The 17,738-nt window shown below is 31.7% G+C and overlaps 3 protein-coding genes across 5 annotated transcripts in view; all 3 read right to left on the reverse strand.

The window, feature by feature from the left end:
• Nucleotides 1–10,720, reverse strand: part of LOC109536811 (protein bowel) — a 56,006-nt gene extending 45,286 nt beyond the window's left edge. Inside the window, exons 1-2 of one of the 2 annotated variants that reach the window (XM_019903211.2) lie at nucleotides 10,673–10,720; nucleotides 10,061–10,344 (exon numbers count right to left, since the gene is read on the reverse strand). The gene's annotated coding sequence lies outside the window, so the exon portion shown is untranslated. Of the gene's footprint in view, nucleotides 1–8,214; nucleotides 8,589–10,060; nucleotides 10,345–10,672 lie in introns of those variants that run through there. The other variant, XM_019903210.2, reaches the window with a different exon arrangement.
• LOC109546301 overlaps nucleotides 1–17,738 on the reverse strand; it is a 520,465-nt gene that overhangs the window by 49,877 nt on the left and 452,850 nt on the right. The window lies entirely within an intron of this gene.
• Nucleotides 10,439–17,738, reverse strand: part of LOC109536805 (general vesicular transport factor p115) — an 84,990-nt gene continuing 77,690 nt past the window's right edge. Inside the window, exons 1-15 of one of the 2 annotated variants that reach the window (XM_019903194.2) lie at nucleotides 17,513–17,652; nucleotides 17,091–17,263; nucleotides 16,857–17,027; nucleotides 16,322–16,571; nucleotides 16,102–16,254; nucleotides 15,217–15,379; nucleotides 14,982–15,156; nucleotides 14,163–14,275; nucleotides 13,870–14,082; nucleotides 13,676–13,816; nucleotides 13,364–13,576; nucleotides 12,600–12,820; nucleotides 12,378–12,500; nucleotides 12,135–12,256; nucleotides 10,439–12,080 (exon numbers count right to left, since the gene is read on the reverse strand). In XM_019903194.2, coding sequence (XP_019758753.2) covers nucleotides 11,924–12,080; nucleotides 12,135–12,256; nucleotides 12,378–12,500; nucleotides 12,600–12,820; nucleotides 13,364–13,576; nucleotides 13,676–13,816; nucleotides 13,870–14,082; nucleotides 14,163–14,275; nucleotides 14,982–15,156; nucleotides 15,217–15,379; nucleotides 16,102–16,254; nucleotides 16,322–16,571; nucleotides 16,857–17,027; nucleotides 17,091–17,263; nucleotides 17,513–17,590 — 2,466 coding nt within the window. In that variant the 5' untranslated portion in view covers nucleotides 17,591–17,652 and the 3' untranslated portion in view covers nucleotides 10,439–11,923. Of the gene's footprint in view, nucleotides 12,081–12,134; nucleotides 12,257–12,377; nucleotides 12,501–12,599; nucleotides 12,821–13,363; nucleotides 13,577–13,675; nucleotides 13,817–13,869; nucleotides 14,083–14,162; nucleotides 14,276–14,981; nucleotides 15,157–15,216; nucleotides 15,380–16,101; nucleotides 16,255–16,321; nucleotides 16,572–16,856; nucleotides 17,028–17,090; nucleotides 17,264–17,512; nucleotides 17,653–17,738 lie in introns of those variants that run through there. The other variant, XM_019903195.2, reaches the window with a different exon arrangement.

Below are 17,738 nucleotides of genomic sequence, written 5' to 3' on the forward strand. Positions count from 1 at the left end.
GTCGCAGGACACCCTCTAGGTGATAGTTCTTGATTACTTTTTGATAAATAATTCGTTCTTATTGCGAAATAGGAGCACTATTTATCAATCTGTAATAAGAGACGAGGAAATTCTGTCTTTTTTAAAGACAAAAATTTTTGAGGCGAAATACCCAAAAAGAAGTTTGTAAAAAAAATGAATCCGCCTCAACAATATAGAACTTATCTATAATTCAAATACTTTTACCCATTTTCTGAGCATAAAGGAAGTTGATTTTGATGCTGTTAAAGCTGATTAATAAATTTTGCTTTCAGAATCAGAACGTCGATTTTTATAGTTGAACAAGGTGAATACGAATTTGTATACCTGCCTAATTTTTTATTACTGTAGTTTACTAGTACTTTTTGGTTTTGCAAAAATGGCATGTTACGTATAATAAATTTGTGACAATAAAAAGTTTATTTTAATATAGTAATCCGCATCTCATGTCTGGTAATCCGTTTGGAAACTTAGGTATTAAAAAGATATATTTTGAGCTGCTTGTATCTCGATATCACTGATTTAATGCAAGTAGTAAAGAAAGTATTATCTAAATATACGCATTTTCCAAGCAATTAAAAGAAACCAGTTATGAAAATGAAGAAACAAAATTGAGGAAATCCGTAAACAAATAAAATTTAAAGAGAGTACTTCAAGGAAGTTTCTGACAATTTGCAACAGCAAAAGCAAAAAAAATATAAGCGCAAAAGTTAGCGACGCTGGTCATGCAAAATGTCTTCAAATATTATAACGAGTTCGGAAAGACATATTCTTATAACCACAGCACTAAAATAAACCTGCAAAAGAGAAAATTTACAGAATATGGACTTTGTTTATGCAAGAATCATAATGAAATCTTATTAACCATCTCAATAGGGTCCATGGAAATATATTGATATAAAGTATAAAATTCACAAAAATGCCAAAAAGAACTATAAGTCAACCCGATCAATTGCTTCTGTTCAAGATAATTAAACGAATCAATATAATATTCATATTCAGCTCAACGCTCAAATGTGTAGAAAATTGATTGGTATACGAAGAAAATAGCAGACGAATAAATCGGTACTCAACATATATTTGGATGGATTTTGTATAATTCTTAAAACAATAATTATAAATGTATTCAATTCAGATGTAAATAGATAATTTTATGGAATGGACCAAGTTGTGGTCTTCAAAAACATCTGAATTTACTACCAAGCATTCGGACAAAATAGTTTTTCCTCAGAGTTGGACTGGTGTTTCTTTGCAGGAAACAAAAATTACGCCAAATCTTCCAGTGTGTTTCACTCAGAGCATGTTTTTCTCAATATGTGGTCAAAGGTGTAAACAAAAGAGCATCACAAAGAAGATGCCATGTTAAAAATCAAATACATGAATGTATTAGTTTGGAGGTCTGATGTGCGCTTCCTGGGAAGAACATGAGCTAAATCCTGAAGAAGTAAATATGTTTGCCGAAAGCTAGAAAATGAATTCAAAAGTTTTTTCTAAAGACCACAACAGACCGATTTTAAATATCAGTCACATCGCGGCCAAGAATGCCATTCTAAGTTTCCTTTTACAATCAATTTGTTAAGTATATCATTTAATTTTGCCAAGCAAAACTTTTTTGGCAAACCTTTGCAAAAGTTGTGATTTTGAGTCCCAATAAGTATGATGCAACACAAACAGAATGTATCTATAAATATTATCATTAGAAACCGAGAATACAAAGACAAGCAATAAAAACTAATGTATGAGCTCAACAACAACTCAACAGCATAAAATCTGTAGTTGCGAAAAGAGAGACCATGCACAGTCTTTACATGGTGTAAAGACGTAATCTCAAATTTTATAGTCAAATTCATAATCCCATCAAATCTTCAATTCTATTGGTACCACGACCACATGCTAAGAAGTAAAACCGTTTACATAGCGGCCATTTTTTTCGCTTGCATGGTCGTTCATATTTAAAGAAGACCAGGTATGCCTTGGACAAACACATCAAATGGGTATTTCTTGGTTTTCTACGAACCCATCGGCAAACACGAGTTCCATAATAGATATGTCAACACACGGTACTCGGTACACAAAGAAAAATTATCTTTTACCTGAAGTACTTAGTTCGGTTTCTATTTGTTGGTTGTAGTAATTATGCAAGTATTTTTTATACGTTTCTGTTTCTTACACACGGAAAAGAACGGTACGCTTAGACACAAATTGTGAATGGGCTTTGCATGGCTCTAATACCAATTGCATCAAACCTTTTACGTAACTTGATGATATTTGAAGATATCAAAGTTGATCACCTGGAACTTGGAATGAGACAATTTTTTACTAGAAACTTGGTTTGTATATATATATATATATATAAATAATCTTTATTTCCTACAGAAAAAGGCTATCGACCCAATCGGACTTGGTTTGTTTTTTCGAGAAATCATAAATAAGTATGTGATGCATCAAATCAGGAAACAATTTGTTTTCGTTAAAAAATGTCGGAACCAAACATATTCGGATAAATTGCAATTCAATGCGTTTAAGAAACCGGATCACAACTCCGCGCAACTATAGATTTGTTGATCTTGAAAACGCAAGATGTAAGAGACCGGCTGGCCAGAAGAAAGGCCATGGAATAAATAAAAAATGATGGCGGGCCGAAGAAACGAAGCACAAGAGCGACGGAGAAGCTGTTAGTGCTCGGTTGGCTGATTGTTTCTCTCATCCATCGTGTTTAAATGAAAAACCGCCTTACGATTTTCAAGGAGAAAGGATCGAGGTAAGCCGTTTTCTGTTAGTCTATGTCTTAAGCGTCTTAAAAGATTTAAAATGTGTTATGTAGGGCTGCATGTTGTCTCATCAAGCAACTAGAAGCTTTTTATGAGCCAGAAAAATGTTAGTTATACACAGCATTTGTTACGAAAGTGTAGACTGAGAATTGAAACACATATTGTATACTTGTAACTAATTAGGGAAATTCCTCAGTAAGAAATTGGACCATAAAGTTAACAAAGTAAAAATAAGTTAAATTTTTCCTTCAAGTTCCATGTGCGTTCTACATGCGTGTTTGCTGTTAATCCGTTTTGAAGTGCTGCAATAATTTCTCTCAAAATTGGCGTAATACTTCAGCAACAACCATTTTTGACACGCACTTGCAAATTATTGAGAAAATATTTGCTGGTTTATGCGTAAAGCAACAAAGGTAACAGATGAAGCATCTTACTTCTTAGCGGTGAAGACGAATTAAATGCTTCAAATCTTCAGTTCAGAATCATATTCAGTTCATCAGTTTTTAATCGAGTTTCAAAATCATGTTATCAATAAATACATTTCACTGCGGACACTCCATAAATTATAACAGAACTACATACTTTATAGCACAATTTCCAGAATTCCAAAAGCTGGAGCTGATTCGAAAATATTCCCAGTTAACAGAATTTGCGTCTCTATCACGCAGAATATTTTACTTTACTAAAAATTAAATATTCATAATTTTTTAATAAATCGTAAAAAAGCACATGTACAAGGACCGTGCTTTTACGCACAGAACGTTCTCAAAACAAAATCACAAATAAACATGAGCCTTTCGAAAAAGTCATTCTCAATACAAAGTATTTTTTGGAAAATCAATTTTAAATTTATTTCAGATCACATTTCGATTATCAGTTGAGCATAATGCAATTTTGAATGATTTCCTGCTTCTTATATGATGATATGTTATATTGTTTTATCAAGAAAACTAATATTATATCTCTATATATTTTTTTGTACTTGTACGTAACGTGACCATTGCATTTTGTTTCAGGTTAGACAGCAATGAGGGCCTTATCTACTCAACCACGTAACTTTTTCTTCAGGCAAATATGGGCTTTCAGTTTAGTGCGGGTTTGCCTATGAAGTAAGTAAAAACAGATGATGATAATATTTAAATTCACTTGACAAATTGAAGCTATGAAAAAGGAAACTTACTGTTACAGTCATTTATTTGCGCTATTACTGATCATAGCTTTTTTGGCTGCAGTAACTATTTAAAAAAAATAAAGACCTTAAAGTTTCCTCAGAAGCTACTATTAAATATTTTATTACTCAAGCTACTGCTTCTTCAATTATTTTATTTTCAATTCATATTAAAACTAATATGAATGTTCAAGGGTCTTTATTTTTTTTAAGGTATTTATAATAAACCCAACTTTCTACATGCTTTTTATTATGAGAGCTCTTTTACCTAGCTCTTAAAGAATAATATTATCTACTGTATTAACTATTCAAAAACTAGCCCCTATAGTCCTTATTACATATACCTTTTTAAGTTTAACTTTAAGGAAGTTAACTTCCTATTTTTAATTATTTTAGAATCGAGGTTTACTGGGGCCTTAACAAGATTAAACCAAGTGTGCTTAAAAAAATATTAGCTTACTCCTCAATTAATCATATTAGTTGGATACTTGCATCTTTATTATGCTCCTGTTCAACTTGATTAGTTTATTATTTTATAATTTTAATATGTTAAAATTTTTGTTTAACAATTTCTTTTGGGTGCAGTAACTATTTTTCAAGTCCTTACTACAAAAATTACACAAACACGCCACGATGGATAACTAGCAACTGGAGGCGCTAAATCGTCACATAACATTAAAACAGTATTGAGAAAAACAGATAAATCAGAGGAACATGATTTATTAAAAAAATACATTTTTACTAGAGATGTGGAAATCTGTAAAATGCGTATAGCTCAAGATGGAAACTTCCACGAAGAGAACAGTTTTGCATCAAAAGTGTTTCGAAACTCTCAAAAACTGGCCGATGCTAAATTTATTTCAGATAGGGGTAAACGAAAAGATACGTTTTTTTTTCTCCGTCCACTTATCTGTGAGACAAATTGGGATACATTTTGATGTTTTCAACTCGGAAATCTGTGATAGAATGTTGTATACACATTTTACAAATAAGTACCCTATAATTATCCTATCGGATGAAGAGATAAAATATGGGTTGTTTAGTGGAAAATTATTGAAAAAACTTATTCATCTTTTGCCTTTTGAATATCCCGCTGGTATTCAATTACAAACTACTGGAAAGCTTGCTGACGATGCGAACGAGCATTCAGCAACTTTCATTCGATAGGTAGATCATAACTTTTCTCATCTGTTACATGTTCTGAAGCAATTCTTAAGAGTATAGAAATTGGGGAAAATGCTGTAAGAATGTACGCGCAAATGCTATTGTAAACGTCCCTTTTATAATTAATAAATTAATTTATTAATAATAAAATTTATTATTAATAAATAAAAATTAAATAAATAAATACGAGAAGTAAAAATAGAGAAAACCGTCGAAACGAGAACGATCTTGATACCTACTGACAATCAATAGAAAGGTAAACCAGATGAAGCGGAATGAGCATTGTTAATATTCAGCTCTTCAGCAGGCTCAGGTGTAAAAGTCTACTAAAGCTCAAATTTTAAGCAGAATCAGTGCAGGTAATTTGGACTGATTCATTAAAGGTTATTTTGGATGTTGGTAGTTTGTAGTTTTTGCTGTTAAGTTTCGTTAACTTACCAAAATTTACTCATAATTCTGGCATACTTAGTTAATTTTGAAAAAAATATATTTTTTGGTATTTATACATTTTCTGCATTTTAAGATACATTAGATTAAATGTGCCTGAGGATAAAGTAATTATTTTTTCTTGTAATACAGATCCAATTCAATTGAATTTAATCGTATCCAAAAAACATTTTCCGCTCAACCGTTTGATGCAGTTTCAATTTTTCGTTTCGGTAGTTCCTCAGTAATTTTTCAAATGCCGGCAAATTGTCTAATTTGTTCTTGGAATTTCAGTCAGAAAAAAATGGGTTGAAATAGTCACTATTGATGCATTGTCTTCTCATTCTAAAACAATCAAACCAACGAGATAATTGCAAAATTTTAATATTTACCACATTTCATCATGCCTATTAAACAAACAACAACAAAGAAACCTGTTTTGAACAGATTTTTAAGGACAGTTAATTATTTAACGACATAAGTTATCACTACTGGTCTTCAAACAAGAAAATGATTGTTTATTGGAAAACATATTTTCATGATTACAATAATAAACCCTGGTTAATTAAAACGAATGCAGGCTTAACTGTTTGTGTAATTTTTAATGCGTTTATTTGCTTTAAAGTATGTTTAAGTGTTTTGTAAGAGAGGCAGGGATCTGGGGACCCTCCGAAATCTATTTCCCTTGCTAATCAATGGATGCCTATTCTGTTAACCGCCAAGTAGCACATTTATTTAGATTGTTTGTTAGATAAGCAAGATGTTAAGACCAGAAAGTTTGCACTAATGGCAACAAAGGATATCACCTCTATGCTAAAACCATATATCCACTAGGAAGTGTAGGAAAGGGTATTTATGAGCATGTCAAAAACCGGCATTTGGTCAATTCAGGTATAAGTTTGGGATGAAACGGAGGAACAGAAAATGTCTTTGAAAGAGCTTGGGTTAATGTTGAATGGACTAATCGGAATTATTGACACTTTTGTTCAGCAACAATCCACCGTTGCTTTCTTGCTTTTCTACAAAATACATCGAATAATAATAATCTCAGAGCATCCACGCCGATAAAAGTATATTTTTCAAGCTACCATGCAATATAGTTCGAGAGCTAAATGAAGAAGTAAATGACAATTATTATCAGACACACTGCTTTAAAACGTGCTTAACTATATTACCAAGGTTTAATTAAAAAATAAACTAAGACAACCAGAATTCGAGCATCTTATCTAAATTTTAACATCAGTAGGTACCTATGAGTATGTATATTTTTTAGTCATTGGCGCAGCAAGTAATTTTTTGCAATTATTGGGATTGAGTAGATACCAAAATTAAATTGCCTCTTCAAAAATATATTGCATAGGTAAATTTGTAAAAAAAACATGAAAAATCAAATGTAGAAAAGTAGAATGTGAAACAATAAAGACTCAAACGAAAGTGTTGATGTCCTTTCTTACAGTTCTCATTACAGACGATAATTTGATAGTTATGTATATTACTAGCATGTTTTTAACCTTGTATCGCTTGGTACTCGATTTTTGGTTTCAATATTAAGCTAAAATATATTGTTTAATTATGTATTTTTTCTTCCAGAGGCGTAAGTGCCGTTTTATATTCTGAAACATTCTACTTGTACTAATCTAATCGTATTTTGATCGTAATTTTTTTCTGAAGTGCCCCCTCTTGATGCATCTCCGTTAATTAAGGGCTGCATGGCTCTTAGATCAAAAAAATGTTTTGGGCTCATCCAAGTCCAGTTTTTGCTCGAATTCTGGCTTGTTATTATTTGTATTTTTTTATGCGAATTTTATTAAATCTTCAAAACTTAGACATAAGTAAACTAGTTTCGCTTATCCATAACGAATAAAAATTACATATCCAAAGTAGGTTTATGTCGGTGCGCCTGTGGGGTCCAAATGGCCTTCTTTACTTGTGTGTTTTGATAAAACTGGAGGAACGAATAAACAAACACTGCGTTTTATGTCACTAATATAATCCCTCGAGGTTCTTGAAAATAGAAAACACATTCGTTTTTTGTACTTGAAACGTTACTTACATCGCCTCATTATAAAACAGGTTTGTTGATAATTAAGTAGTCGTTTAACATACTAAACAGTTAGTGAGCAAGCCATTGAAACTGTTTTTAAATAAATGGTGCATACGTACAATAACAACAATAAACTCAATTTTGCTTGCAGATCTTAGCAGATGCAAGCTCGAGTATTCCTTTGGAAATGTGTAAACCATAAGTATAAAATAAATTGGGGTGTAATCATTTACTGTAATATGCCATGAAATAATTCCTACTGATCACTACCGGTATAAGTATTAAAGTCAGCAATGTACGATTAATAATTATTCAATTTCAATAAAGATTTTAGACACTTTACTTAAACATTTCAAATCAAAATTGTAAAACACAAATAATAAGCAAAATCGTGCTCCCGATTTTAAATTTAAATTGAAACGTTGATTATTTAACTTCTGATGTTTTGTAATAGAAAAATTAACGGCCTGAAATACTCGGTTAATAATTCATAATCAATCTATGTTTCTTAGATGATCGAAACCAACTAATTCTTGATGATAACCGACATTCTTCGCAACCAAATTCAACGCCAACCATATCACAATTAAATCAATTCGACAACTTCTACATTAAAAACTCACCAAAATAAAATAAAGTATATGAAATTAAATCCTGCACATTCTCTTCTAATGAGTCCATTCACATTTCAAGTCACAACAAAAATAACAAACATTGAGAAAATGTTAATAGACATTAAAAAAAACCACCCTCAATCAGTTCTGTATAAACGCGTGAATAGAGTTTAGCCCGATGCTTCCGAAAACGGGACGGTGCAAAGTACTATTCACTACAAGAATTCACCCTCTATAAATTCATTAGACAGGTAGGTGCTACCAAAAGCTGAAAAAAGCCAAACCATGTACCTAATAGACGTTATAGTACCAAGACACACGCACGAACTGAACCGACTAGAGACTGAGGAGCGAGACGTACACGAGTGGTACTGAAAAGTACCATAAACCTACTATGTTGACTTCGCCTGGCACGAGTATTCGGAGTCTCAAAATACCTAAACCATTAATTATTAAATAAACTTAATATTTGGAACAACTACGATTCTTCAAATTTTTTTACAAAAAATCACAACAACCAATAAGCACAAACCATGCTCCCACTGAGTTTACGTTTAGTTATTAAATGCTACTATTGAAAATTGAAAATCTGTATGAGTTTGAAAGAAACAAGCACTAACATCAACCATGTCAAGTTATTAAAAAAATCAGAAGCCAGTTATTCGTAGTTGGTCCACTGTATAATTTTTAACTTTTCGGGCCTTTGAACGAGAGAAGTTTTTCGAGAAGTTTTTTTTTTAATGAGGACTTTGATAAAAAACAACCAAACGTATACTTTTCATATTAAAGCAGTTTATAAATTCACTGTACTACTGGAATCAGGTTTAATCAGATTACGAAAATATTCATAAGGTTTGATTATGAACAAAATATATTTTTATACATAAACATATTTTTCTTTCAATATTTTATTTGACGGTCCAGAAAACAATAATAACGAAACTGGTTTTACGGCCGGTCCAATTTTTGATGAACTGTAACCATTTTTTGGTACAGTTTTCTTATAAACTTAGGGAAACCTGGTAAATAACTACACATTTGATAAACAACATTTATGAGAAAATCTTCTTCAATTTCTGCAAAATATCTGTAAAATCTTCAACAATCACACAACTTCAGAAAAAAGCCATTGGTTGATCTAATATTTGCCAATCGCTAACGAATGAGACATAGAAGAAAGCCACCTAAGAAATGAAATTATCATTACCATTATAAGATAAAAGATTTCCTGAGTACTTTCATAATTCCCTTATTTCGTTTTCTGATTTAATTTAGAACACCTAAATAAAAACATGATGAAACTAAAAGAAAAAGACGTGGAGTGGAATATCGAAAAATTAAAAACAATTTTGATAGTCCAAGACCATACGATGATTATCATTCAAGAGTCACCCTGATTCAGAGTCATTTTGTTCTGAAATAATATGGGCTAATAAACAAATTGACTAACACAATGAACGACGTTTATTCCCACTTTTTTACCATCATGGTAAAAGTTAAAATTTCTAAATCAGATTCACTGAGAAAAAAACTGCAAAACTTGCAGTTTTCAAAATAAAAATGAAAGGAAGTTTAAATTCTGCTCAATTTTTTTCCTAATTAGACCTTTAAGAATTATTACCTCGATCGACCACTTGCTATTTAGTTCAACCTGCTGCTCCCTAATATAAACAAAAATCTACATTTTCCACAGAAACTTTCTTGATAGAGTGTTGCTACGCCCAAATTCGAAATAAATATTTTTCGGTAATAATATATACATACTATAAATCATTCTATCTTGGAAATATTTCTCGAAAAAATCACTGTTTTGCAATGAAAAAAAAATGTTTATAAGAAATAAATTAATACTAACCAAAATAGATTCCCAAGTAGAAATGTGCGGAAGATCAACTCTTTCTGGCCGGTCTGAAAGAAGTAAGTCCAATTCTTTGCACCTGAACGAAGCTGGTGGGGTCGGCGCGACCTCTTCGAGGTGCAGCGGTAGCCACGACCGGGCCTTCCACGGCAGCAGGAGCGTTATTCAACTGTTCTGTGTTAGGCCGCCGAAGAGTTCCCCTTGCTCCTCAAGAACGGTCTCGTCCGTCTGTTCTTCTGATGTAAGCTGGTTGAATAGATGCAAACTACTTCTATGCAGCACTGTTAGACATCGAAAAAAAAACGAAATACTTTCGTATAACAATAAACAACTTACTCATGAAAAAGACTTAAGGGTGCAGGAACCAAAACAATAAATATTTAGACGTTTTATTCCCGAGGGAGTAAGCAAAGATTATTAAAAAATCACTACCCAAATGGTAATATAATTAGAATTATTCAGTGTACATTATAAACAGCGTAGTGAACATTTGAATCATAAAATAAAATGTGTTTTCTTGGACATAAATATTTTTTTGCTTTCGCCTGTACACGCGAGTATAATAAAGTGCTTAAATTAATTCAATTCATATTGAAAATATTGACTTACTTTATCTCAAAATACGTCCATATTTAATGAAAATTATAATTTTAATCCAAAAATATTCAAAATTGACTTATTTTCAAATAAAAACTTGAATAAAGTTGACTCACTTATTCTTGCAGGTGAAAAACATTTCAAATAAAGACGTGTAGATTCGTGATAAGAAATATATTAAATTAGTTTCGAATAATAACATAACTATACTTAAAAAATGAATCAAAAAGTATGTAATATTTATCTTTAAATATGACATTATCTCCGCTATGAAGGTGATACGAATGTCTTTACTTAAACACGGAGAACATTCAACTAAAAATGTATTTGTCATTGCCTTCATTAGATATTTAAAAATATAAATAATAATCGTGTAACAGAACAATATGACACAACCGTGTGACAGAAACATATTTTTTTTCAATTTGATGTTCAATCAGGAGATTTTTCGAAAAAAGGTTTAGTTCTGGCTTTTCTGATTTTCTTTCGCAAATTATATATGTATAATATAAGTTACTTTTTGGTGAGGTATCGCCTCTAACGTTTGTGACTGCAAGACATGTATATTAAAAAAAATGAAAATTTGTATACTAAGCTGAATTATTTGTCTATTTCCTATATAAATACCGATTGTGGCGCTAAATTTAGTATGCAGCAATATTCAAATTAGAAATAATACGTTTAGATCAATAATACATGATGGTTTAATTAACCGGGTAAAAAATTATAACATTTATACACTGTGGACCAAAGTTCTCACCATGTGGGAACACTTTTTAATATGTTTTACGAAAAAAAGTTATTATTCATAAAAAGTTCTGTTTCATCATCAGAAATTATTTTCTTTCAATTTTTGGTTCACACTGTATTTATGTAAAAAATCTGACTTTGTTCCTCACAACATAAATTTTAATCTGATACACGGGAGAACATAAAAAAACTAAAGTCGTATTTATCTCGTTCGTTATGAGGCGTTTGACCTAGCTTGGAAGCAGATTTTCGATGTGATTATCAATAATGTTTCAACACATTTTAGAGGTGTACTGATCATGGTCCAAGTCTTCGATCGAATTGCTTTCCATTCGTCAAAAAACGGCTTTGTTAAACTAGTTGCAAGTATACTCGTTAAAAATAACCTGTTGCTAATGGTTAAATGTGAATCTAACATGTCGCTTCATCTACTTAGACACATTTAAGGAAAATGGCTAAATTGAGTCCAAATTAAAACTTTGAATCACAATGCACACAATTCTCATACTTTGTTTATGGGCCACTTTCGTTTTCATTATCACTAACATCTGAAGAACTGTCGTCTTCGTCGGGTAAAGCATCCAATTGTCTCAACAGATCCTTAAATTTGCACATTCTCGTGTCTTGTGCGGTAAGTAACTCGAGAAGGTCGTCTTGGTCTCTTCGGTAGCTGAAATAAAATTTCACATCCATTCATCAGAAGTGGTAAGAAAACCGCACCCACCTTTCCAACTCTGCAGTTTTTTCTGCCAGTTCTTCTTCCACTTGTTTCAATCGAGCATTCTCCATGGATTGTCTTCTCTCTAATGATATAACATGATCGTCAGCCACAGCTGTAGGTGGTGGCTGAAATGAAAAGTTATGATTGCCATTAATAAAATGCTGTTAAAAAAACGCAGATTCTTATTTCAACCAGTACGGGGATTCGTCAAAAATCAACACTTAAGAAAAAGAGCTTTATATTTACCTCAACAGGAGCAGTCTGCACCGTATTAGTAACTTGCGAAGCTCCTGTTGATAACTGTGCCTTAAGAAGTGTGTTCTGATCTATCAACTGAATATTTGTTTGTCGTAACTCATCTGCTTGCACCTGAAAAAGATATAATGACCTCTAATATTCGACACTTAAATCAAGGTTACTCGATTTAAATCAATAAAAAAACGATCTAAATCTTTCAAATCGGCTCACCTTTACTTCATCGTACTGCTTTTCCAAAAAATTATACTTTCGTTGCCAGTCTTGTAATTTTTTGTCTTGATCACGGATTAAATCTTTATACTGTAATAGCAAGGCATTCTCGTGATCGCTCAGACTTAACTCGGAAAGACCATTAGAAAGATCGCGCTGCACTCCTAATGCCTGAATAATCAACCCTTCCATAGCTTTAAATAGTTTACAAAATTCGAATTCTGCAAGAAACACAGAACTTAAAACATAACTTTGCACACTATATCGAATTTTATTATGATTATGTTTAATATGTTTATAATATGAAGAAATATTCTGGTTTTTGTTTATATTTATATACAAAAATGTAACAAACGAAGCTAACATACAAGTATAAACAATATATAATTTTACTGATTTATGCATTTGTCACTCTCGTCGGTTGAGAATAATTCGATGATTGAAATGTAGTTTTCCAATTGACTTCCCAAAGCAATGATACAAATACCAGCATGAAACAGAAAAAAGTAACTATGTAGTTGAGCTTAAAAATGTGCGATTCATTCGAAAATGAGAAAGTTGTATATGGCTCACAAAAAATAAGCATTAATTTAAATATAAAAATTGAATATGTCGAGGAAACAATACTTTTTATGTATAATAATGGTGACAATGGATGGAACGCACATACTTAATAAAAGGCCCAGCCGAATTACATTAGAAAATGCTTGAATTTACCGTTGAAATAAAAAAATCATACTAAGAAGACAAAAACTGAAACTTACCTAAAAGTAATTCACTGGAATGTTTAGCTTTAATTTGGGGCTGCTTTGCAGCTTTAGCGTATAGCTCGTGCCGAGAAATTTCATTCAACTTCTTACAATATGTTTCCAATCCTACTCGTTTCTCAATTAACTGAGACAAGTTTTCTTTGGAATAATTTTGAACAGAATTGTCGTTGAAAAGTACACAAAGGCCCATAATAAAGGCACATAAACCTGAAAGAAAACATTTAATTCATCAATAAATAAAACTAAAAAAATGAATTAATTAATCATTGTAGGATTTTTATTATATTCAAAACAAGTATGTATTACCTTGCAGTAATTCTGCATTATTGTCAAATTCACTGGCAGAAGTTTGTGCTGTTAAAAACGCCATCACGCCCGGTACATTTACAAAGATTTTCACCGCTGCCGGACAGTGGGCCAACCACATGGAAACCAGCATTAATATACCTATAAATCTGTATTAATACCTTTTGCTTAATCGACAGTTTCATAACATTTACCAAGTTTGGCCTGCAATTTACTGGTATGTTGTAAAAAAACTCCACATTGACTTAGTAGGGTAACAGGTTGAGCCCCTAGATTTGTGGCTAATAATACACGCAGCAATTGCTCTTTTTGAGCCGGATTCTCAATAAGACAATGAGATAGTCCAACGGCGGAAAACCAATTACTCAAAGAATCACTACTAAAAAGACCGCTGCACAATAATTGACCTGAAATTCAATACAGAAAAATACGTTCAATAATAGCTGACTTTAAAAACACAATTCGAATGAAATGAAATCTAAGATACCTGTGGTAAGTGCAGTATTTCCGGATGAACTAGGCAAAAGCGTCTGCACAACTAGTTCTTGTCCTATTTCATTTTTATATAGGAAACATTCAAAACAGTATAATACGGCACATCTAGAAATCAATAACAAGTTTTTGGTATTTAAAGAAATTCAGAGAAATTAAAAATACTGACTGTTTGTAAATTCCCACCACAGATTCCTGGAGAAAATAATAAAGCGTGAAAGTAAATTACTTTTTGAAATTTTTTTAACGAAAATAATTAATTAAAAAATAATAATTTGTAACTTTTCTATGTATATTTTTATCTTTGCTCAATTATAAACAATATTTATGACCAGATTAGTGTTTGTACACACTTTCTATGACTAAAAGGACTATTAGTAGAAGTTTTATTTTTAAATTATAAGGCGCTAAAAAAGATCACTTCGAACATTAAATAAAAGCGACTCGTCTAAAAGAAAATTGTTATTTATTAAGTACACGGTATATTAGATATAATTACTCGTTCAAATCGCCTATTATACAATACCCCGTCTAAACTGGACGATAAAAAAATTATGTGCAAAGAAAATGTCGACAGATTATAATTTCTCTCCCAAAAAAGCCCGAAAGAAAATTCAGTGCAGATTGCATTACCAACAAAACAATTTCTTTTTTCAGATTTTTTAAATCTTAACTTCGACGCCCTCTTTTTGGTAAATTGCCCAATTTTGGATTACACAAATTATAATAAATAATTATGTTTTCACCGCAGGAATGAGATGGGATTTTACAGACATTTTAGATGTTAGATGAAATAAAAGTAAAAACAACTTACCTTAAAGTAAAAGGTTGTTTTTCATTAACCATTGACATAATTAGAATAACCAGTGCCGGCCTAGGGGGGCTTGAAGGTGCCAGAACATTGGCAAAATACTCTTGATTGGTTAAATTGCCCCTAATTACTTCGCCCACTGAATTTATGGTTTCAGTCAGAATATCTGCAGGCACTCCTAATAGGCGAATAGAAAAATAAGTACCTTTGTTCTAATTAAAGACATCAACATTATTACCGGTAGCCATGAGAATATTGCAAAGCGACTCCAACAGATTCGCATTCCGTAAGGTTTTTTGGCAACTTGTAATTATCTGGGCAGGATTATTTGGGGATACCAAAGTTCTGAGCAAATGAAGTACACAGTGAAAGTTTGAAACTTTCTGAGGGCTCCATCCAATCTAAACAAACATGGGGCAAATTTAATAGCTTTAAATTGCTACATTCCAGCAGTTTTTATTGTTTAATTCCATATAGATGAACCAACCTACTAGGCAATGAAAATAATTTTAAAATTTACTTCAACCATCAACCTAGAAAGATTTTTGAAATATTTAAAATAAGAACAAAGATTAGGTGAAATATGTTTTTTCTTACATTAAGTTGGTTGGACTATTTTTGTTGGTTATTAATTTAGAATGAATATTAAGAATACAATTAATTTTAGAAAAATCTAGCTTAAAACCCAATAGATTTGTACTATACAAGAGCAGAAATACCGTTGGGTCGATAGCCTTATTCTGAAGAAATAATTCTGCTTTAATATTCTCATTTTGTTTTAGAAACTTCGTAAACCGGTTTTGTTCATTTTTAATTCTCCTAATTGTGCATTTATATTACTCCATTATCGTACTAAGGTTAATCAAGATTTGGCATAATATTATTTAATAATAGAAAGAATAGATTGAAGATATTGTTAAAAAATTGATGGCAGATTGTATTTCTAAATGTGCAAGCAAACACTTCTGACCAGGTGCCGATAAAAATATTTCAATGTCATATTGTTAAAGGTCTTTTTTAGTATACGCACCATATACAAAAATACTACTATGCATATAACCTGTATACCAGAAACAAAAAAGAAAGGTTTTAGAAAATAAAATCACATTGGCTATTAACAAACCTCCTCCAGATTATCCGGCAATATTAACATTGGTGCCAATTTTTGAATGTACGAGCCTTCTTGGAAGAAATTTATATTGCTAGTGTTATTATGCAGAAGGTTTAACATTAACAGCAAACAATCCTCTACAACAATGCCTCCATCGGTATATCCCTAAAAGAAAACATACAAACAAGAGTAAAATAATATTTGAAAAATTAGCTTTACATTTTCTACTTACTTCTTCACTTATAATAGTTAGCAGCTTGTCAAAAGCATTTTCAAAGGCAACGATCTTTTGAATATTCGCATTAGATTTAGTTAAATGTATCAACAACAGCACGGCATCATTTCGAATCACTTCTCGGTTTTCGGCCAACAAATCCATTAACTTAGACATGCCCATAGGGCTAACCAGAATAATGTCTTGTACTTCTTTAGGTCTACATGTTGTTAGGGAAATTAAGAATTTTACTGCTGGCCATCGAACTCTAAAATCACAAGAACATTAATTTAAATTGAGTTCGTTGATTCAAAGGCAGAGGAATATTACTTAATACAAATTTTTCTTTGTAGAATTATAGTCTTAAATATTCACATCATATTGCGAATAAAAACATGAGCTTTATCTCAACATTTCAGTAGTAAACGTATTAAGACGATTAGTCCCTAAAGTGTGAAGAAAAGAAAAATCTACAATTTAAAAACCACGAAAGTAATGGCTAATTGATAAAATAACTTAACATCCAATCAAGTATAAATAAATGTAAATTTACCTAAAATCGTATTCTTCCAGATAACTTAAGATTATTGGCAAGTTGTCTGGATTCTTCAAGAACATTTCTGAAAACTGTTCGCCAATATTAACATTTATATTAATATCGCTTTCCATTTCCTCTTCAAACACTTCTTTAGACGTGATGTTACACAGGGTATCTAAACAATAACTGAAACAAGTATATTTTCAGTTATTAAAACAAGTCCAGCTCATTAAAGGCATGTTTATTTACCTCAAGATTTCCGGATCGGTTTTGTCCAATTCTAACACCTGCTTTAATACATCTATGCCTTGGGCCCCCACTTCTATTCTGTATTTCTTTGATAATGCGCGTAGGGCTCTGCAGGCATCTCTGCGATCCTCTAGAAGAGTGCTGGTACTCACACGTGAAATCAGTTTCTCAATCTGTAAATACCGTATAAACAATATTGCATCAAACAGTACATGCAATAACAAACATATAAAAACAAGAAGTGAATGAATCAATAAAGCTTTGATGTTTTTCAACATGTACATTACAACTAATTAAGGGCCAAAGTACCTGTGTTAAAATAATACAGACCTCTGATAAAGGCCTGTTTAGGAATAACAAAACTTATAAATAAATTAAGAAAACTTTACAAACATCTGTTAACTTATTAAATGTATTAGTACCGTTTCAGCTCCTGTCGGATTAGTGCCTGGGGGTGGGCCTCCCAATACGGATTTTAATCCGCTTTTAAAGTATTCCATTTTTTATCTTTATTGATTTGAAAAGAATTAAATTTAAAAACACATATTACAATCCAGTTGTCAAATTCAACAAAGTTAGGTTATACACGTCAAATTTGTAAACAAATCAATCTTCATCTTTTAAATAGCATTTTGATGTACTTGCTAA

This window comes from Dendroctonus ponderosae, unplaced genomic scaffold (assembly GCF_020466585.1).
Source record: "Dendroctonus ponderosae isolate FM_Combo_2020 unplaced genomic scaffold, Dpon_F_20191213v2 Dpon_F_20191213_2, whole genome shotgun sequence".
Taxonomy (NCBI): domain Eukaryota; kingdom Metazoa; phylum Arthropoda; class Insecta; order Coleoptera; family Curculionidae; genus Dendroctonus; species Dendroctonus ponderosae.